The sequence below is a fragment of the Cuculus canorus genome, chromosome 1 (assembly GCF_017976375.1).
Source record: "Cuculus canorus isolate bCucCan1 chromosome 1, bCucCan1.pri, whole genome shotgun sequence".
NCBI lineage: Eukaryota > Metazoa > Chordata > Aves > Cuculiformes > Cuculidae > Cuculus > Cuculus canorus.
In genome coordinates, this window is record NC_071401.1 from 104,162,791 (window position 1) to 104,185,192 (window position 22,402).

Genomic DNA, 22,402 nt, shown 5'->3' on the forward strand with positions numbered 1-22,402 from the left:
ATGAACTACTACTCCAGTTAAATCATTGCTTGGCCTGAAATACACGAAGAAATTTAGTTTTCAGCAACTACTTTGTAAATACAACATACATACTGGGAAGCAATGGGAGAGGAATTATCTGGAAAAGATTTGCAAACTTTTCCAGTATTTAAGCTAAAGTTGTACCCTCTGCAACTATGCAGCAATATGACATTTAATCAGCAAACTTTCATGTTCAGTGCAGAACAAGTATAATTTCCAGCTTTTGCGGGAACAAGACAAATATACCCAACGGAGAATAAATCTTGATCTTGGCTCTGATGTCTGACTCAGTACAAAACCCTTTCCATCTCCCTAGTTATCATTATTATTTAGGAGTTTTTTTATGGAGTCCTTGGCTTTTGCATTAAATAGAACGCAACAGACAGTATTAAAAAAAAAAAAAAAAAAGAGAAAAGTGTGCTATGAGAACAACATACAATAACAGAAGTATTTTAAAATTTTTAAAGATACATTAGAAGATGCTTATCTCTCTGAAGAGGATGAAGAAGCACTAACATCTTGCATGAAACTGACAAAATCTCAGGAAAAGAAATCCTGGAAAGACAATATGAGGACAAAAGAAGGGACTGATCCTAGTGCAGATTTTATTTCTGCATCTCTAGGTCCATCACACACTTCCAGACTTAATAACTTAGGAACTATTTCAATCCGTTCGGAAACTGAATTTCACTTGTGGAGTGAATGGAAGCCGTTTCCTGATAACCAGCTTTGTCCTTGTGACTTCTTGATTTCAAAAATAGAAGAATGGGAAAATTGTACTTGTTCTTCTCATCAGCCACATCTTACATATTCCCTAACTGATATGGATCTACAGTACTCCTGGGTAAGTAGAAGTACTTTCTTTTATGCTGATATGCATAAGAAGTGGAAACTTTTTGCTCTGATTCAGTATTAAAGAGATGCTGTCATCTTCCATGTGGTTATGAAATGCAATAAACCACATTCAGATTTCAGGTAAATGTATATGAATGTATTGTTCAGGCTAACACCAGCGGTTCATAAACCCCTAGGTAATTCATTTTTAACTATGCAGACATCAGCAGCATTGAGATGGAAGGCTTTAGGCTATTCTGTTTCTCATCAGACACACCTCTTTTTTTCACCTGTACATTAAATACCCATCCTTCCAGGCTTAGAAAACTTTGTGGAAGTCTAGGGCAAGTCTGTAATGGTAAATGAAGCCAGTGGGCTTGGATCAGGACCCTAGAGGTCACTGCAATAGTTGTAAAGGACACTAGAGTTATTTAGAAGATGCATCAGAGATTGAAGAGGCATTAGGGTTTCTGCCTTCTTACATCGAATCAAGTGGTGGAGTCTATTTTTTCCAATTACCTTTGTGGCAGCAAGAAGGCTTTAGGGCCAGATACAAAGAAAAAGAGTTCAGTCTTCACCTGAAATTACCTTTCTTGATAGCTACCTAGAGGAGGCTTTTCTATTTTAGTTGCTAGCTTTTTTAAAGAGGCTGTTTAAAACTAGAAAAACAAAACCAAGAAACTCTTTAGTTTGTGAACTATACAAAATATGAATATTGCAGTGAGGGTTTTCTCCCTCTCCTCACTGGGCACAACAGATCTTCTGGCCCTCCACATAGTATAAGCACATGGACAGTGACTGGTTGACTGAAATATATCAGGAAAAGAGTAAAGGGTAGCCTCTTTCCCTTTGTGCCAGTTCCCTCTACAGTGCTCCAGGGACAGAGCTGGCTCTCACTTTGCAATAAGGCTGGTCCTAAGGAACGTGCATCTAAACCACAGGAGGCAAGATATCTGATGAAACCTGCCAGCTGAGTGTTCAAATAGACACTTGAGTAACCATAATCTTAGAACAGAAAGTATCCTGCTAAAACCAGCATTTTCTCTAATGTGTGCTTTTATATCATTAAGAAAGCTATACACACATAAAGGTGTGAGGCAATATTGCAACCATACTTCTGAATACAAGGAGGTAGTCATTCAGTTAATGATGCAGTAGCTAACGTAATAACAGGCAGTACCTGAAACATGGGATTTACCTAACTGAATGTAGCCTAGAAGATTTTCTCGGGATTTGACATAGTAAACAGATAGCTTTAATTGATCATCCTGTAATTAGAAGAGAGAGAGAAAAAAATAACCCTAAAAAAACCTGAGAAAGATGCCATTGTGAATCCCTGGAGAGCCTCAGAACTGCAAACTCCCAAGGAGAACCTCTTGAGACAGATCTTTGGGGTAGAGTCTTGGCAGAAAGAGGCGGGGAGCTGTAAACAAAGACTGTGGTCTGCTGGGTGAGTCCTCCTGTCTTCCAGTAAATACGACTCTTCATAGAAACCACATCATGCCAACGATGCTGCAATCTATCATATGCCTGCTCCTAATGAAAGCAACTTTCAGCATCCCAAGATAAGTCTGAAGTCCCAGGGCAAAATAGTAATAATAAATGTGTTGTTCAGATTTATGAAAGCATAAGTGTCAAGTCAAATAATTTTATTTCATTTTGTCACAAACAGTCTGCTAATGTTCTCTACCCTGGTGAGATTTGTCCTACGCATGTTACTATTAAGTGCTTGCAAGAGGTTTAGAGTTTTTTTCTTGCATTGTTGTTTATTTTGCCATCTGCTTTCCTGATGGGCTCCCTGACTTTAATGTATCTCTATAGGCTTAGTGTTTTTAGATTTAAATTACAGGCAATGGCAAGACATCACATTGTTTGCATTTGCATTCTCCCAACAGGCTTAATTGAAGATTACAAAGACTGGATTTTTTTTGTTTGCTTTTTAAGACTCAAACAAGCTGACACTGGTGGTTTTGCTATGAGAGGATCAGACATAGGGGTTGATGCAGATGTTCTTTCTGATGTTGATTTACTTATTAGAGAAAAACCAATATATTCTATAATACCCTTTCTGATTATATGAGTAAAATATCACTTCATTTTCTTGTCTGACTTTGGCTTGGCTACTACTTTACTGTATTTACAGCAGCACGATATGGAGAGGCTAACCTGAAATGTATTAATGAAATGCTAATTGCCACATCCTGAATATAGGCAAAGAGGCAAAACTGGTAGATGCAAAACTAAGGTCGGAAACTCTGCCATTCCATTAGCAAACTGTGGTTGATCTGGTTTGGGGGACAGACAGATATTTAGGTTGGACACATATTATCCAGACTCATCTCAGGAACATACGTAAAGCTGAGTGAGCCTAGTCTTAATCAAAGCTTGAATTGCAGATAGTAAATAAAACAGTGCTTTCCCATAATCAGAAGGAAAAACACCTGGATCTCTTCATTATAGATTGCTATTTAGAGAGTCAAAATATGAGGGGTCCTAATTCCCTTCCCCGGTTTCTTAATTCCTTTCTTCCACTTCCTTTCTTCCTCCTTAGCACCTTACACGGACTCCCTTATAGTGTTTGAGATTGCCATTGTTTATTTCACCTAAAACAATAAAATGGCTGACAGAGGTCATCCAGGCTGGTCACTTAAACAAGAACTGTGAGAACAGACTACAAAAGTCACATCCATCTTCAGCAACAACAGGCTCACCAAACTACTCCAGCTACTCTTCCTTCAGCCTCTCCCAGTTGCACAAACAATAAACACTTTAGTTAGCTGATTGCTTTCAGCACAGGGACACTGGAGATAACTTAAGTCTCACCCATCCTGTCCACCTTCATGTATCATGAAAACATTTTAGAAGTCTGCATTTCTGTCCTTTAATTAAATACAGAACTAAGTGTGCTGCGTTACCATTTTATAGCCACGATGCTCCTATTAGCAACTTTGTGCAAGGTTAACTTAGGCATAGGTAATTTTTTTCTACATTGTTCAGCTGTTTAAAATACAATTAGTGGTTGGTCAAAATTTCGCTAGAGGCAACACGGAGAATTGCTTTTTTTGGTGTATGAAGATTGCCATGTGAAATTATTGTTACTGATATTCTTGCTAAGAAGATATAATTTGTAAATAGTTCTTCCTTAGAAAGTGGAAGAGTACATTTAAGAAAATAATGGATACTTCAGAACAAAAGAAAACAAAATTGTCTAGATAAAGAAACTACTACGCTGCATAGTTTCATATTATTACAAAATATACTGGGGAGAGAAATAAGTGATCCAGGCTGGTGTTTGTACTGCTATGAATCAGCTGGAGAGGATTGTCCAGACACCACTTCAACAGCCACTTGATCTTAATGTGAAAGTTTATTGGATTTTATACATCTTTTCATTCCTCAAGCTTAGCCCTGCAGAAAACAGTTCAGCTGTCTGTCTCAGACTGTTTTTTCTCGTTTTTTAAAAAAAAAACCCTGACCTTCTGCTATTTGTATGCTAAGGTCTTCACTTCCTTAACAAAGTAGTAGAGTTAGAAGTGCCATGTCCATATGACTTTTATATAAGACATTTCAGCCTTCTGTTGTTTTTTTTTTCAATCTGTGCAATTGCATAGGACTTTATTTTGGCATGGAAAACTTAGAGTCAGAAGCTTGGAAACCGTAGAAGTTTGATGGACTTGACTGGCCCTGAAACAGGCACAGAGTGAAGCACTTAGTGAGAAAGGAGACAACATCTGTTGGAGACAAATCAGAGGATAGCTACTGGAAGTAGGTTTTTCTTCTTGCATTATCTTAGAAGCATGATTAGATTTAACAGCAGAAGGATTTAGTCATTGATACCATTGCTCGTGGCCTGACTTTGTTGCCAGACAATCCATTTTTCAGTATCTCCTTTTGGCCCTTTGCAGACAAGTCTAGTTTGACACTAATTTCTTTAATAAAGAAGCACTCTTCTTCTTAGCTCTATTTTTGGACATTTTCTTGTCCTAACTTTTCTTGACTTATTCTACTCAATAAGTTCTGGTTGCCCCATAGCAGCCTTGCTTGCTTGCCATGCTTAGCCTTACCCTGCGTTCTGTGCTGCCTCTGCTGCTCCTGATCATCTTGGTTCTCAAAGGCTGTATATTGCCTTGAGGTTTATACAGGATATTGGATCTCTTGTGATTGGATCTTTTGTTTCAGCCAGCAGCACTACAATGCTGTGGGCTTTAATGGGCTTTCTGGCTGCTCAATTTTCTTAAGCAAGTTGACTGTTTTCTGCGTTTTTTTCTTTCTTCAGCTAATGTGTTTCTGTTGAGAGACACCTGAACAGGCTTTTGAAGAGCTTTCTGTATTACACTTTGAGTCTTTATCTAGTACAAATATAGCACTAAGAAAAAAAACTGGAAATCCCCAAATTTTTTTTTCTGAGACACCAATTTTTAACTGCTCCAGTCACTCTAGCTGCTTCAGGGTCAGTAATAAGATCCTTTTAAAAGCTGTAGCTCTTATTTGTTCCTATTTCAGTGACAATACAGGAAGCTAGATCTTCACCAAATATAAATATATTTTCCACTGCTATTAGGAAGTCCTTCTCAGCTGTACCCAAGGAACTCTTTGCCCAGAGAAGAGATGAACAGCTGAAAGGGTGGCAGTAAACAAAGAAGTCAAGACCATGATGATGAGTGTTCAGGTGATAAGCTGTGGCTTAGACATGAAAACAGTATTTGTGTTCTAAGATATGAAACTATCCCCAGGTGCTTCTCTTTCATCTTGTCATACATTCATTTACAAGTCTCCTGACAAGTTTCTTGTTGCTTTTTATAACATTCTAGCTAATTTCCTCTGTTACCCTGCTCTCCCCATCAGTCCACCAGCCCAACCCTTCACCCTGTGTACTCAGCACCTCTCGTGCAGGGTAAAGAAACAGCTAGAAATACCTTTGTGCTACACAAACTGGCAGGGTCTTTTAAAATACATAAACTGATAGACAAAAGTGAACAGTGCTACAGCTAAATCTAGCACACGGTTAAATTCAAATGCACTCACTATTTTCCCAGTTCAAACCCTGTCCCAGAACTTTGTGAAGGCTTATTTTGAATTTTAAGTCTTGTAAGGAAGGGAGTGGGGATCAAGATATATTTATACATCTGTTGTAGTCAAATGCTGATGAAATTTGAATGGCTTTCATTTTAAAACTGGGGAAAGTCAAGATCCATGACTGAATTTTCAACATTTACTTTTCATGAAAATACTAAGCAAAATATGGACACAGCCAAAAAAGTACAAAGGCCAGCGCTCGTTTTCCTGGTGATTCAGTGTCTCTACAATCTATCCTTGTCTCCTATTACAGGAAACTTTGTTTAAGAAGCTGTTACACTTGGAAGTTGGTAAATATTGCATGGCTTGCTTCAGTTAAATACAAAAAAATGGGAGAAAATCACATCTTAGAGCACAAGGCTTCACCTCTTCAAGTTTTGTTCTTGGAAGAGGGGAGCCTGGGAGAGCATCCAGCTTCTCTATAGATGCACCATTGCAATGTGCTGACAGCAAAGGTCTGCCACTGACATTCTGCATCCTATAGTGATTTTTGCTATTTCATGTATAATAATGTGAAAAAAAAATAGAAATTTAGTGGCTTCATCTATTGTGACTTTGACCATGCAGTCTCAAAGCAGGTTTTAAAAAATGTGAAAAATCTGATGCTGATGCTCTTCAATACAGTAATTCTTGTCCTTTCTTATATTTTTCATAGCTTACTGGAATTTTCATAGCTATATAGGGAATTATGTCACATTTTCCATTAATTTTAGAGACACGTATGCCTAACTACTAAAAAGGTTAACAATTCCCAGTTTTTCTTTCCAAACATTTCTGGACTGTTGGATTGCAAGTACTTGCTGGTATACATCAGGCAGAACAATAATTAAGTGAATTTATTTGCAGTGAAAGATATTTTAAAATAGCACAACATCTTTAACACAATTATAGATAGCTGCAGAAGAACACTTCAATTCACCTCAGCAGATTTCATGGGATTACTTCTGACAAACCTGTTAAGTACTGCAGAGCTACAGCTAGAGAGGGAAAGAAAAGGCTGTTTGGGATTACTGTTGTGAAATTAATATGAATTAAATTAATATAATTGTTGAAATTGATGGGAAAATTGCGCATTTCATACACTTATTCTTTGTAGATGGCACACGAGTTCTTAAAAGAAAAAAGGAAATCATGAAACATGATGAAGAGTCAAAGTGTAATTAAACTAGGTGCAGTTGTTGATAAATTGTCTGATGAAAGCATAACTTCCTGTTAGCATCTTTTAGAATTGCCAAAATGATGCACTTTTGCATACCAAAAGAAATAGACTGTATTGTCTCTCTGCTGCTTTACATACCTATGCTGTGATAATATTATCCTTTTGTGGATCTGCTGTCAGTACAGCATTTTATAATTGACATTTTTCTTCTTTTTTGTTATATTAAAAGAAAGTTGTAAAGCTATAATTTCTTCCCATACACTACTCAGCCTGAGCTGTGCTTCTGTCAATTGAACTAGCTAATACAAGCTGTGTTTTGATCCTGTGTTTTGTTAATGCATGAGTTCCCGGTGCTGGCAGGAACATTTTGACCAATAAAGCCATCAGGTGCCTTGGCATCTGCCTATTCAAGACTGCAACTTTTAAGTGCAATTTATCTCCTTACACAAAGTAATGCAGTTTTACTTCTGCATAGATCCACTTCTGAAACCTAAACTTTGGCCTGATCTTGTGCTTGTTGACTTGGTGACAATCTTCCTGTTTGTAGTCAGAATATTTAATCTTATCTGTGCCTGCATTAGCTCAGTATACCTTTTATGTGTGCTCATCTTTATTCAGGAGAAGTAAGCTTAGCTTCAAATTTCTTCAGATGAAGTTGAAAGTAAAGTGCTACCCATGTGACTAATTCGGTAGGGTTTTTAAGGTCAAGTCTTTGCTAAGGAAGCCACAACCTAAGATGACTTAAGAATCCCTACTGATCTTAAGTTACAAGAATACGTAGGTGGTACATAGCAGTGGATACAACAATGCCTGATACCCCTTGTCTCCTTCCCTAGCTAATTTGAAGGACCTTTCTTTAGGGAATATTAGTTTTCTGGAAGTATAAAGCTCTTTATGTTTGCTTGCTTGTTTTGTGAGTGCAGATTGAGCTAGTTATTCTCTTTGGTAAGCCATTTTTTAATGCTTTATAGTGTTCCCGTAAAGCTTATTTATGAAATAATCCTTTCATAAATCAGAAGAAATTAGTTCTGTTTTCACCTTCCTCACATAGAAATGTAGGAAAAGTCACATGTTATCAGTGCTCAGCAATGGCGTAAATGGAAGAGTGAGGATTTTCAGTGCCCGAAAGACATTAAGATTACCAGGGCTGCAGCATTATTTTAATGAATGTGTTTCAAAGCCCAGTAAAAGAAGTACTTCTGTTGTGACATTCTCCAAGAGCATGGTATGTCTTGCATGTTTTCAAACCTATTTTTAAAAACTGGAAATTTAATTCGTATACAGGATTTTCATCCAGCTTTTAAAAAATAATTATGAGTAAAATGAAAAAGAATAGGGCCTAAAACCTAAGATTGGAAGTGAAATAATGGACACATGGTGGACACATCTCTAATTATGCTATTTAAATACTTTCTAGTATATGAAAAGGTCATTAGAAGACAAAGATGGGTTTTTCAGAAGGAACTGGACGATGATTTGTATCTCAGTATGCTGTTTTATTTTGAAAGGAATTTTACCTATGGTAATGAAATTTCTGAACTGACTTTCTGTAGACATTTAATTGATTGAAGAAATTCACCTTCTCTAATGCCTACGTAAAGCAAATTAGAAACTTGACTATAACATAATTCTTGTTGGAAATGCTTACACTCCAATCCATTTGAAGAAATCTGGCTGAAAATTTATTGTGAAAGGACCAAATTAATTAGGTTAAATGGCATGAAACTTCACGTTCACTTCTACTTACAAGTAATATTTGATAGCATACTACAAGAAATGACGACAAACACTACAAAGGAAGTGGGAAAATCAAAAGTTCAGATAGTTTAAGATCATCAGATAGAAACTTCTGCAGACATTTTGAGGGTTTCTATATTTAGTTCTGGATTGTGTAGGTGTTTTTATACCTAGATTTCACAGATCGTACTTGCTTCCACATAACTCCTCTAAAAACTAACCAGCATGGCAATACAGCAATATGTGTGGCAAAACCTATGACTGTGAACTAGCTGTGTGTTAGCTGCCATGCTAGATCACAAGACAGTTCTTGTTCTTAGATAAATATAAATGACAGCTCACCTCCTACAGCAAGAGATGTACAGGTGGAAAAGGGCAAAATCAGTTAATTCTGGTGGCCATTTTAAGACAGGCAGGACAATATTCAGATTTTGTGTTCTGGAAACTTTGACATCAAACTCTCAAAACTTCACTTGAAGCTGTATTTTCTGCCTACCCAGTCTAACCACTGAGTCAAAACCTGATGATTACATGCAGTCAGTGAATAAGTTTTATCAAAATTTCTTAGCATTTCATTGAACTATATTGACAATTCTTATTCCCATTCTTCATAGCAGCATAGCTTCCTTAACTCAGTGAACCACGATTAAGTGATTAAGGATGTAGATAATGTAGATTTAATTTCCTGTACTCCTGCAGACCTCTTGTGTGATATTAGACAAATCATTTAACTTATCTGCCTCAGACTTCATTTGCAAAACAGGGATAGTGTGTTATTTTACATATAAGATGTTTTTACACAAGTAAGAATAGCCATACCAACTTGTGCACCAGCAGGGCTGGAGTTCAAACAGTATATTTGCACTGATACTTGTATTTAGATTCAGTGCCTGCACTGAATGAGACGGACTTTCAGTAGACAAAATGAGGTAAATATGAAAGCTGTGTCATTAAATCTGCATCATAAAACATACAGGCATAGGGTTCAGATTCGGGTATCATGGATAACATTAATTCTGCCTTCTCTTGGATTTAAAACTTGGTTTTCTTAATATAATGAGTTTATGTGTGTATGATTGATGAGGGTGATATATTTCAGGGGTTTAGGCATTACTATTTAGGTTTACAGGGGTGTTTGTACCCAAAGATGTTTCGAAGATTATTGTGAACTTTCCACATCCTAAACTAGAGGAGCATAATATTAACATTTCTGTTTACTAGTTTGTATGTATATTAAAAGAATTACTTGCTATGAATTAATAAGCCTATATAGCTTCCAGTGTTTTGCTGCTCCTGGAATAAGAATCCTCTCCAGTTTGCTATCTGTAGCTCAGCAGAACTTTTAGCAGATCATTGAGCTGATGGAGAGGAAGGTTTCATTACCTTTTTGTCAATCTCTGCTTTCTGTCGCAGCAGCAAGGCAAAGGAGACGAAAAGCAGAAAGGATCAGCTAGGTGAGAGCAGGAATTAGAAGTGCTGTGTAAGATGTGAGTTAAAAGCTCAGAGACTTTGCAGGGAAGTGAGAGGGGAAGAATTTTGATAATACAATGAAAAAAACATCAAGACTGATGGAGGGAATCCAGAAGAAAAGTGCATTGTTTTTTTTTAAGAGGCAAAGTATCCACTTTTCCTTCCACAGAGCACAGTTTTGGAGACAGTCTCCCCTTTCCATTCGCTTCTGTCTGACTGTCCCTGTGAGTGCTTTTCGCCCACAGCTGGAGATAAAGCATGTTATCTTCAATCCTTAATGAAATAAATATATGACTGTGCTTTACTTCATCTTGTTGATCACTAAGAGCAAGTTCCCACTCTGTTAGTAAAATGCAGGTGACTTGGGGCAAATTACTCATTTGTGACCATTCAGCCACAGCCGAAAGCTTGCCGTGAAGACCCAAATGAGGCAAGCAGGGCACTAACTGTGACTAGCACAGGATGCAGCAATCACCTGGACAGCCTCCTCAGTGAGGGACTCAGTGCTGAAATCCAGGAGGAAAAGTGCCTTCTATTCTTTATTGTGGTGCTCATCAGGGCTACAGTTTGCACACTGTCCATTGCTCCTGCCCTGGAGCAAGTGGCTGATGCATCCGGGTGACCACCTACACTTCCCAGACAGATGTACAGAGCAGGAGGCAGTACCCTGCAGTGAGGTTCAGGCCTGGCAGTGAGTATGAGAACAAATCAGCTGCTCAAGTCTCATTCCAAGTAAGTGTGATTTGGTAGATCTGCTGATGGAGCATTCCTGACCCACATCTTGCTTGGTTTTGAAGGAATTGTCATTAATGTTAGCACTTGAATCAAGTGTTTCAACACATAAGCCCACAGATCTGGTACAGAGTGTACTAAGAAAACAAAATAAAACATAAGATTGAGATAGATCATGTTGATGAAGCATTTTTCAGTTTTGCTGGCTATCAAGCATCACATCAGTTAGAAGGGTAGAAAGAAAGTTTTAAAACCAATTACAAATAAAGCCATCTTGTCCCCTTCTGTCACTTCCGAATTATTATTTTCACCCATTTGAAACCATGTTCAAGGAGAAAGAAAGAAAGAAAGAAAGAAAGAAAGAAAGAAAGAAAGAAAGAAAGAAAGAAAGAATAGCATTTTTTTTCTAGAAGCAAAACAAAACTGAAGTCCTGTAAGTAAATATGCAGTGCACCACACTTTATTTCTTTTCATGGTAGCATTTGCACAGCAGTCCTAATGCTGTGATAGCCCAGCAACTTGACACTCTGACATCAGCGAAGAAATTCAGCAGGAGATGTTTACTGGTGAAAGATAGTTCGGACTACAAAGAGTTTCCTGACAGCAGGCTGAGCATTAGAGTTAATCAGAATTTACTTCTGCTGATCTTGATTTTAATCAGAGATACACTGGCAGACATCATGTATATACCTTGAAAAAAATCCCCTGCTTCACTGCCTGTGCTTATGTATTAAGCTGGTCTTCAAAACGCTGAATGAAACATGTTGTCTTTTTTGTATAAGATTAAAACAGAGCACCTAAATTTATTTTATATCAGTTTCCTTTATCAAAAATCTCATATTTGGGCTTTCTGAATATATGCATAAGGCAACAGTCACTCTTTATCTGTAAATGCATTTCTAGGAGGCTGAGCTTCAGTGAGATGACTATAAAACAACAATCATGTAAACCTGTAAATTATGTGGGATAAAATGCCCTTGTAGCTGATTAGTAATTGTAGTGTTCATTAGCAGAATCCTTTGAGATGTTCTAGGCATGAAGATTGTGATGTAGCTTTGACTATGTTTTAATATTTGTTCTCAGAAACAGCGTGCTGTTCATTTACATGCCTGAACCCACAGCAGCATCATCCTGCCAGTTACTTTCTGTTATTAATCACAGACAGTAAAGTGTATTCTGCTTACAATAAATAGTACAGGAAAACCACCACTGACGCACATATTTCTGTTGAAAATCATTACACAGATGCTGGATAAGCCTGTGGCTGTGTTTTACAAGTCACCAATGGTGCTGACTTTGAGTTTTCCCAACAGGAGAAGATATAGCTACAACTTTGGTTCTTACTCTTCAAGGTAATAAGAAAAGGATTTGTTCACTAGGTGAAAGCCAATCTCCTTGAGAATCCTTCTGTCACAATAGTATAGATTTTTATTAGTGTTAGTGCTAACCTGACATAGTGTAGGTATGACTGATCCGTTCATCTACCACTAATGCAAGAGAATGTGTTGGGATCAAAATTTGACACAAGTTCTCGGTACTTTATTTTCCCTTTCAGCCAGGCTGTGTTGGGAGCGTGCCAAGGACACAGTCTAAGGGCCTGGCAACGAGACACCTTTTCTTACTTACAGAGTAGCAACTGCTTCTTGTACTAGACACATCTCTAAATTCTGTAGGAGCTTTGGTAGTGATGCTCTACAGCATGTCCCTGACATATTTCTTTGTGATTCCATTGATCTTAGTGGCAAAGGATTAGCATAAGAGAACGAGGAATCACAAGAATATTTTTTTACATAGAGAAGGAAGCCAAATAATCTGAGAGAGGCCAAATTCACAGTTCTGGAACTCGTCATGATGAGAGTATTCCTGCTGTTCTGCACTCAGATGGGTGCCTAAACAAGCTTAGACTACATGATGTTGTTACTCCCTCATGCTCTTTCAGTGGACGTATGGCATTAGAGATCTCTCCCCCAGTGCAAATTATTTAGCAAAGATTGAGTTTTTGAAGAAAGCTTCAGATGTTAATTATTAGCTTTCCTGAACAGCCAGTTTCTGCAGGCTCTGTAGAAATTATGCTTTGTACAGGATAGGAGTCTTCTTGATATAGTGTCAAAGCACTGTCAAATCAAGGGAGTAAGCTCAAAATATTCTTTAATCTGATTTTGTCTCTTGAAGATTCCGAGTTTCTGTAGCTTCTTCATTTTTTTATGCCTAATGAAAAGCACATAGGATTTTATTCAATAGGAAATTACATACTTTGTTGCATGAAGACCCTAAGCATTTTGGACAATTTTTCAGCACTAAGTTCTAAGCTCACAGTGATAAGTTTGCAGTGAGAATGGGAGTTTCAAAGACAAGACCTAAAGTGTCCAGCTTCATTCTCCAGCATCCAAATGGAAATATCACAGCTTCAGTCTTTGGAGTTAAAATTAAAAGCAAGTGTTTTGTTTAAGGAGTTATAAAGAAAGCCCAGCCTACAATCTCTGACTTCTTTCATGGGCTCTTAGCAGGGAAAGAAGGGATCACTTTTTCACACTTGTTCCTTTTATTTTCCACAGAGTCTTTGTCATGCTAGTACGTGGAGAGAGCTCTGCTGAGGAGTTGCAGTGAGTGTAGCTGTGGCTGGCCCTAGCTCAGGTTAGACCAGGAGAGGGAAGTATCTAGCTATCTTCTGGGCCATAGTTAATATATATGAAGAAACTGTGTCCTACTTATGAATGTTCCTTGAGGAAATAAAGATTAAATTTGTTAAGTAAATTATTCACTGCAAATTATTCACTCAGCTCCACTTGCTATCCGAAGATTTCTGCGGTATCTGAAAGAGCTAGATCATACAGGGAGAGGCATGGCCATAAAAGCAGAGGCTGAAGGCATGATTTCTTTCTTGTACAAAATGTAAGTCTTATTTTAACTAAAATAAACATACTAACGCACTTTGGGATTGTTTAGCACTGTATAGCCTCAAGGTATCTCTGAGGCTCTGGTTAAACTTGGACCAGATTTGTCCAAGAAGGACAAAGAAATATGAGCTGATACTATGAAAAAAGACTAATTTCATTTGCCTTTTGACAGGTGGCCAGTATGCTAAACCTTTTAACCTACTTTTTAGTTTTATCAGAAAACTCAAGTATTGAAAGGATAAGTTTACACTTGCAGTTTAGCCAAAAGTGATCTCTCCTTTCAGAGTAAGGATGGAGCCACTGAGGGGGCAACTGTTGTGGCACTTGATAGCATGTGGGAGGGAGGCACATGAAGGAGTTGAATATCCAGAGCCATTCATCATGGCCATTCATTAAAGCTGAATAATGATAATAACAAGCTATAAGGTATGTTGCTTTCTATAAATATAATGACAGTGGGAAACCTTCTCATGGGGGTCATCTTAATTATTTTTAAGTGGATAGCCTTTTCCCCATAGGAGTTCTGAGACAGAAGAGTAGCATTGCCTGGGCATTTCAGGATGGAAGAGTCAATCTAAGGCCCATAAAATTCACCTGAAAAACTTCTATTGATTTCAGCAGGGTTTGGATCAGGTTCAAAGACCAACAAGGAAATGGAATAAGTTGCCTGTGGTCATGTCCAACAAAAAAACTAAGTATGAGAATTTTTTTTAATCCTATGTAGATTCCCCTTTGAAAAATTAGTTTCACATACAGAGGATATAAGCGCATATAAGCGCTCAGCTTATTATTAATTTTCAATTCAAAAGAGCTCCTTTTGAAATGTATTAGTTAACTAAATTTAATGAACTTCATGTCATATGCATTTGATTTTCTTCACTTTGTTACTTTTTCAAACTAGTGTGGGTCAAACTTGCAAGGGCAAGAACATAATCAGGTCAGCTTTCAAGCCGCTATAATTTTTCTGATATGTGGATGAGGAAAGGAAATAGATAGGGGTGAGTACTATATCTCCTGAAACGGCCTCTTTCTTCCTGTTCAACAATAAATATTCTACAGAAAGGAAGCTCGTATATTACTCTTCAGATGAGTTCCCATTTTATTAATCATGAAGATTTTAACAGTGGCCTGAGACAGGAAATCACAGTCTAATGATCGGCAGTCTGATTTAGTTCTCCATTTCGATCAGATTAAAACAAAAAACAATATACTGCAAACTCCATCTATGCAGATAAATAATCAGATTTAATTACTATTAAACATATACGCAGCTTTTGTAACAACATATGGCCCTACTGAATTACTAAGGCTAAATAAATGTCCATGGTAAAACCTCCTTATGTTTAGCAATTTAAAGGGATATTTCAAGAGGTGTTATAGGAAAGAAGCATATCCCTCAGAGTTTATCATGATTATTTATTCATTATTGATTATTAATAAAAAGATGATAAATTGATTAGTGATTAATAATAACAAGAAATTAAAATCTATTCTAGATTATTGTAGTTCTGATTAAAACGTAAAGTGAAATATCTTGGTTAATAAGTTGAGGTTCAACGCATCCTCTACTCTAATCCAGTCACCTAGAGAACAGTCTTGCATTATATTGGTCAAAATTTCAGCATCTTAACCCTAGTTCCTCTTCCTCCTCTTCTTACTAACCCAGTTCTTAGAAGGTCTGGAAAGGAAAATCCATCAGAGTCCAAGAAGACCTCCAAAACTTTTCCTAAACATTTAAATAGAAATCCAAATAGCAAACTGAAATGAGAATTCATCTGATGATCAGTGTTTTGTCCCTCCCTGGAGTATTCCTGTCACAGAGGAAAAAGAGAGTAAATTCAGCCAAGAGACTACCTGCTTATCTATCATTGCTGATGCATGCTTCAAAAAATTAGAAGTGTTTATGGCACTGGGAAAGGTAATTCTAAGAAATACGACCTGTGCATTTCTTACCAGCTTTTAACCATTAGTTTCTCTGCTTTTCAGTTTGGATGGTTTCTTGTGTTAACTTTCCTTGAAATTTGAGTTCAACCAAATCTAATATTAAGAGAATGACACAGAAAAAGAAAGGTTTGTGCACAGAGTATTTGGATTCACAAGGACTTCTGAATTTTCATCTGTGGGAAGACACCTCCACAGTGACTAGCTTTTATGAAGGAACTTTTATCTATGCAAAGCTTGAATAAAAGTTGCCTAGAATATATCTGCTTTGAAAAAAAAATGAAAAATATTAATAAAATATTGTTTTAAAAACAATTTTTTTCTTGATACTCTTGAACCTTTTTCTTGAAGCTAGCTTAGAAATAAATTTATTTTTCCTTTGTAGTAATATTAAATTAAGATTTAATTGAGCTTCCTGTGTGATTCAAAACTTTGAGTGTTGAAATTTGGAATTTTCCTCCATCTTTCCACAAAAAGTTGGGAAGTTTTCATGGTTTCAGGTTTTGTGGCCTGTGATTTATAACAAATAAGTTTCGTCTAGGATGCTCAAGACTTTCAGTTATTTGACTTTGGCAAATAATATCAAGAAAAATGAAGCAGAAATTCAAAGCTATCTTAGTACATCCACATTTGTTTGGCCTCTGGGCTGTTTTTCAAAAGGGTATAAAGGACCTTTGCAATTCTCCTCTGTTTCTTTGTGGTAATTATTCTGTTACACTTACATTTTCTCCCTGTAACTTTGTCACCAAATCAAAGACAAAAGAGGACTGAAAAATGTTATTTCATGGAGACCAAATTCATGATCCATGGCAAAAACAATTATTCCATCACACAAAAGAAAAAGAAGACTTTAGAAAAAACTCCTTTCTTTACCAAACAGTGGCCTTTAGTCTCATCTGTAGAGCTAACAGGAAAAGAGAGGTGTTAGGATTATCTAGACCATGTACCATAGTGCAGTGCAAATCTGATGGGCAATATCCTTCGGTCTTCTGAACAGCAGCATGCCTTCTTCACATTTGCGGTCCAGCACAAGTTGAAATGAAGGATGCAATCAGTGCCACAAGGCTGAGTGGGGAAAAATAAGAGAAGAAAAGAGGATGATGTTCTTGAGTTTGTCCAAAATCCTACTGAGACCTGAAGGAATAAGTTTTAAAGCATTTCTCACTCTGAACTTTGCCCTTGTTTCCAAATCATCTCCTTAGTACTCCTCTCTCTTTCTTTTTCCTGTTGCTTCCTCCCCTCCTTGCTCACTCCCTCCCCAAACAAAGATTTCAGCTCACTCACGCATGCTGCAAAGCAACTGTGTGAAGTCATATCCTGACAGAATAAGGAACTGCGTAACCGACATACACTAGTGTAGTATGCTTCATTATACTTAGTTTGATTACAAGGTAGTAGCGGTCACACATCAGCTGGACAACTGTGAATTGAAAATGTTGAAGAGAAAGCCATCTAACGTGTCTGATAAGGAGAAAAGTCAAAAGCCAAAGGTAAGAATGTTCAAATTTCTTATCAATTAATAATAAAAGAAATACTTAAAAATTTTTAAAAGGAGGATTTCCTTTTAAACGCTAGCTTCAGGATTTCCTGATGAGCTAGCAAGTGCCTCAGTGTGATAGTCTCAGTAATCTATTTGTATATATTCACTTCATTATAGTAATGATCCAATTAAAGGAATCACCATAGTGAAGATGCCATAGCTGTGTTAAAGATTCCTGGTATTGGACTTTGTCTATTGTTATATGTTCTGCACCAGTCTTTTAACAGAAAAGCTCATAAAAATCTCCTCTCTCCCTTTCATCTATGATAAACTGATGGTGTCCCATGAATAAGTGTAAGAATCGGTGAAGAATCAGAAAAGCTATTGAATATGTTCCTTATTTTAATAAATATGCTTTTGCATCACCATAACCAAAGGAGGAGAGAGTACTTGGCAATCAGTGTTCACCATCTTCACTTTTCTGGGAATGATTATACTTTTAGCCTGAATGAAATACTCTTAATAAATTAATAATGTGCTACAATACACACTTTCCATAATCTGGAATTGCAAGAAAGAAAATGAGAGCTTTGCAAGATGCATAAGGATGTATCCTGTGCTAGAAATTTATCTTCAGTCCCTGGACTGGGTGCAAAACAACCCTTGTAAGTGTATTGTAAGCCAGAAAAGAAAGGGCTACTGCTAGACCTGAGCACTTCAATGTTCATTTCTACCTTTACTTATCAGTGCTGAAAACTTAACTAAGAGACTAGAAAAGCCTTTCAGTATATGTCTGCTCTCAGTAACTCAGTGTCTCCTAGTTTAAAGACCCATCTTCTCACTATTTGGGAATACAACTCAGTAACTTCTGGATCCTAAAATATTATTGCAGATGCTATTCCAGCAGGAATGTCTTCTGTTTTTACACAGTACTGGCTTTTGTATCTTGCACTTGCAGTTTTAGACTAAGACTTGTTAACAATTAAGGTTTTTTCCCATGGATTTGAAACAATTTTTAATCCATTTCCCCAGAGGTTTTAACTTTGTTTAGACATTTCACTGATTGGTATAGTATGGTTCAATCATCATACTGTTTTGAATGTCAGGGAAGAAGTATAATTAACATGGAGATCCATCACAAGTGGTGTCCCTCAGGTGTCTGTACTGGGAACAGGTTTTTTTAGTAACTTCATCAATGATATAAACAGTGAGATTGAGTGCACCCTCAGCAAGTTTGCAGATGACACCAAGCTGAGTGGTGCAGTTGCCACACCAGAAGGATGAGATGTCATCCAGAGGGACCTGGACAGACTGGAGAAGTGGGGCTTTGAGAACCTCATGAGGTTCAATAGGGTGAAGTACAAGGTCCTACACCTGGGCTGGGCAATCCCTGTTTTCAGTACATGATAGGGGATGATGTGATTGAGAGCAGTCCTGCAGAGAAGGACTTGGGGATGCTGGTCGATGAGAAGCTCGGCATGAGCCAGCAATGTGTGCTCACAGCCCAGAAGGCCAACCGTATCCTGGGCTGCATCAAAAGAAGAGTGGCCAGCAGGGCGAGGGAAGTGATTCTGCCCCTCTATTCCTCTCTTGTGAGACCTCACCTGGAGTACTGTGCCCAGTTCTGGAATCCTCAATGTAAGAAGGATATGGAGCTGTTGGAACGGGTCCAGAGGAGGGCTACAAAGATGATCAGAGGGCTGGAGCACCTTCCCTATGAGGACAGGCTGAGAGAGTTGAGCTTGTTCAGCCTGAGAAGAGAAGGCTCAGAGGAGATCTTACAGCGACCTTCCAGTACCTGAAAGGGGCTACAAGAAAGCTGGGGAGGGACTGTTTACAAAGGGTTGTTGTAATAGGACTAGGGACAATGGCTATAAACTGGAGAGGGGCAAATTTAGACTAGACGTAAGGACTCTCTTCACTATGAGAGTGGTGAGGCACTGGAACAGGTTGCCCTGGGGAGCTGTCGATGCCCCATCCCTGGAAGTGTTCAAGGCCAGGTTGCATGGGGCCTTGGGCAGCCTGATCTAGTGGAAGGTGTCCCTGCCCATGGCAGGGGGGTTGGAACTGAATGATCTTTAAGGTCACTTCCAACCCAAACTATTCTATGATTCTATTCTATGCTTATAATATCTAATTACATTGTAGGTTAAGCAAGAAATGACCATGAGAGACTCTTTGGATGGGTTTAGTTTTCCTGTCAAATGTTTTCAAAAGCCAGTTTTGCTCACTCTCTTCTTGCATAAGATGACATTCCCTAACAACAGTGAGATTTTCTTTCTTTTTTTTTTTTTTTCACATAGCTATTCATTATTCATTCATGAATGCACTCTATGCTATTAAAGTTCTGGCATTGTGCCTTCTCAAATATATATCATGGTCATGGTTTTGATTCACTGTATCTGTAAAGCAGGGATAAAAACAGTCCAAGCACTTGACTGTGTCAAATCTGCTGACTGTTCTGTGCTGACTTTGTCTTATTGTGAATGTTTACAAAACCAGAATGGTCCTGGTAAAGTAGCTTGGAACATCTTTCTGCCTCGGTAGTGTGCTTTGGAACACTTTCCTTAATGTAGTCCCACCTTTTCACAGAATTGTGTAAAATTTCCATGACAAGAACGTTATTGCTGAATGTGCTATTTACAAAAAGGGCACGGGAGGAAATAGGCCCAAGTCATACAGAATAGAAATCTTAGCTTGTTGTAGCATATTTCGAAACATGCCCTGTGGAAGCAACATAAATACTTAAATTGCTTAATACTGAATTGGGTAACGTGGGGCAGAGGTCCTTACCTCCAGACAGAAGTTACAAGATTTCTCAAGTGACTTCCCTAGATCACTTCCTGGCTATCCCTGTTGTGTTAAGGCAACATTTGGTACCTCATCATACTCAGAGGACAGAATGCTGTTGTCACTGTGGAGGTCTTGGTCTACCTGACCTTGCCTTTATGTGGCAGTCCTGGTGCTTCCAACACATCCACATGGGGCTGACGCAAGACCTATGTCAGAGCCATAAGGTCTGGAGTATTAAATGAAAATCAGGTTTGCTACCTTAGGCCCTCAAAGAGGTCACCAAAAGATCTTTTTAAGCAACTGAATCTTAACCATGGTGATCAGTTATCTTTATCATGATTTTATGAATTTCTGTGCATTAATTCAAGTTTCACCAAGATTTTAATTTTAATCTTTCTGAGTTTATTATGTTATAAAGAGAAAAATATTGGAATCCAACTAGGGCTTACGATAAAGATGAAGGAATACCAAGGAAAGCTGGTGTTAAAACCTTTATTGAGGCAATTCACCATCCCTTTATAAAGCTTCTAGTAGAGGCAGGCAAGTCAATGACCAATGCAGGGACAATACATATTCTCAGTATCCAACTGCCAGCTCTCTGTGTGCAATGCATTTACTTTATTAGTAACTGTGGTGCTTTAAAGACTTCTGCAGATACGTTAGGTGCTACATAGATGAAAACTACCATCTTATGACTCTCGGTGTCTGCTATGGAAAGGTAGATACTAAGCCATTAAACAGTAATGTTGCAGATTTTTTTGTTGTACGGCAGGATTTCTGTAGTGCTGCAGTCATGCTAATAACTTCTTTGTATGTCTGGCATCTTATGTGCATGCATGGATATGCATATGATCACTGAATGCATTATAAGTAAACTATACAAAAAGACACTTATTGTTAGGCAAAAAAACACCCAGTGTCATCCCAGAGGAAATTGGGAGAGAAATGTGAGAGAAATGTTTTCAAAAGAGATACGTGAAGGATTCTGATCCTTTGCGAATGTTTATCGTTGTAGCTGCACATGCTGCCATGGAACTGTACCTTGTACATCATCTGAGGATCCAGGTAGCTGAACTATAAAGGAAAAGTCTTAAGGCTTAAAAATACCCTGCTTAATATTAAAGAAATTCAACCAATTGAAGGGCTAAGCTTTCTATTTCAAGGCTGTCTAATCTAACCTATCTGTCTACCCAAGGACCTTAAATGACTTTCTGACACAACAGAGCCTTTTCATGTCCCATCCACTAAGAGGCAGCTCCTTCCCAGCACTTTGTTTCAGTCCTTACCTGCCTCCCTTTCTTTTCCAGCAAAGGAGACGTGTCTTGTTTTACATGGCATAGGCGTTCTGAGCTGTGGTATTATTTGTGGGTAGGTGAGGTCAAACAAACTAGGTCTTACACCTAGCCCTGAGGTTCACGGTCATGCTGATGGCTGGAGTCAGTCTCAGCTCTGTCAGCTCACTGCAGGGAGATCATGTGTCTCCTGCATTGCTGCAGTTGTAGTTGCAGAGCAGGAAAGTACTATAGCAAGTGGAGGAAGGATGCTTTTAATAGATGTGTTTCAGCTATGAATTTGTGCAGTATGTTCTAACATCACTTAGAGAGCTGGGAAGGAGGAGAGCAGTTGACTTGGAGGATGAAAGAAAGACCCCCTGAAATCACCTTGATTTTAGCCTCTTTGGCCCTTATGATGTTACAGATGTCAGTGCATATGGGGAGTGGCATGGAGCAGATCTAGAAAGACAGGAAGAAAAAATGTTCTAAGAAATTATACAGGATCTAGTCTTCTCTTTTGTATATGCTTCAGGAAGCACCATATCCTGGCACCATTCATATAAAACACTATGAAAGCATTTTGCACTTACTCAGCATTCCGCTTTGCACTGTTTTACACATTTGACTAGGTGCAAATGACAATGGAAGGTGCAAATAATCTGTAAAACATCACTGCATTGTCTTGCCCACTTAACAGGATGTAAAGTGTTGGTCAGAGCCCTCTCTCACAAATTCCTAGGGGCAGAGGAAACTTGCAAACTGCCTGATGATTCTTGGCTTTACTTCAAGCTGAAGCAAAGACAACTTTGTGCCATGTTTTCTGGCTTGACTGAAGGAAGTCTTGTGTCATTATTCCTCTTGACAGTTGATCTATGTTTATGCTAAAGGTTTGAGACATTTTTGTTTGCTTATTCTACTTCCAAATGTACTTGGTGCTTGGAACTCATCTTACTTCTGGTGTGTAAGACAATTCAGGGTCACTGCCTGT

The 22,402-nt window shown here is 38.1% G+C and overlaps 1 protein-coding gene across 3 annotated transcripts in view; it reads left to right on the forward strand.

The window, feature by feature from the left end:
- The window catches only part of LOC104061591 (SAM domain-containing protein SAMSN-1), a 54,974-nt gene that overhangs the window by 807 nt on the left and 31,765 nt on the right, over window positions 1–22,402 (forward strand). The window contains exon 2 of one of the 3 annotated variants that reach the window (XM_054071890.1): window positions 489–865. In XM_054071890.1, coding sequence (XP_053927865.1) covers window positions 489–865 — 377 coding nt within the window. Of the gene's footprint in view, window positions 1–488; window positions 866–16,244; window positions 17,358–22,402 lie in introns of those variants that run through there. The other 2 variants (XM_054071899.1, XM_009563544.2) reach the window with 2 other exon arrangements.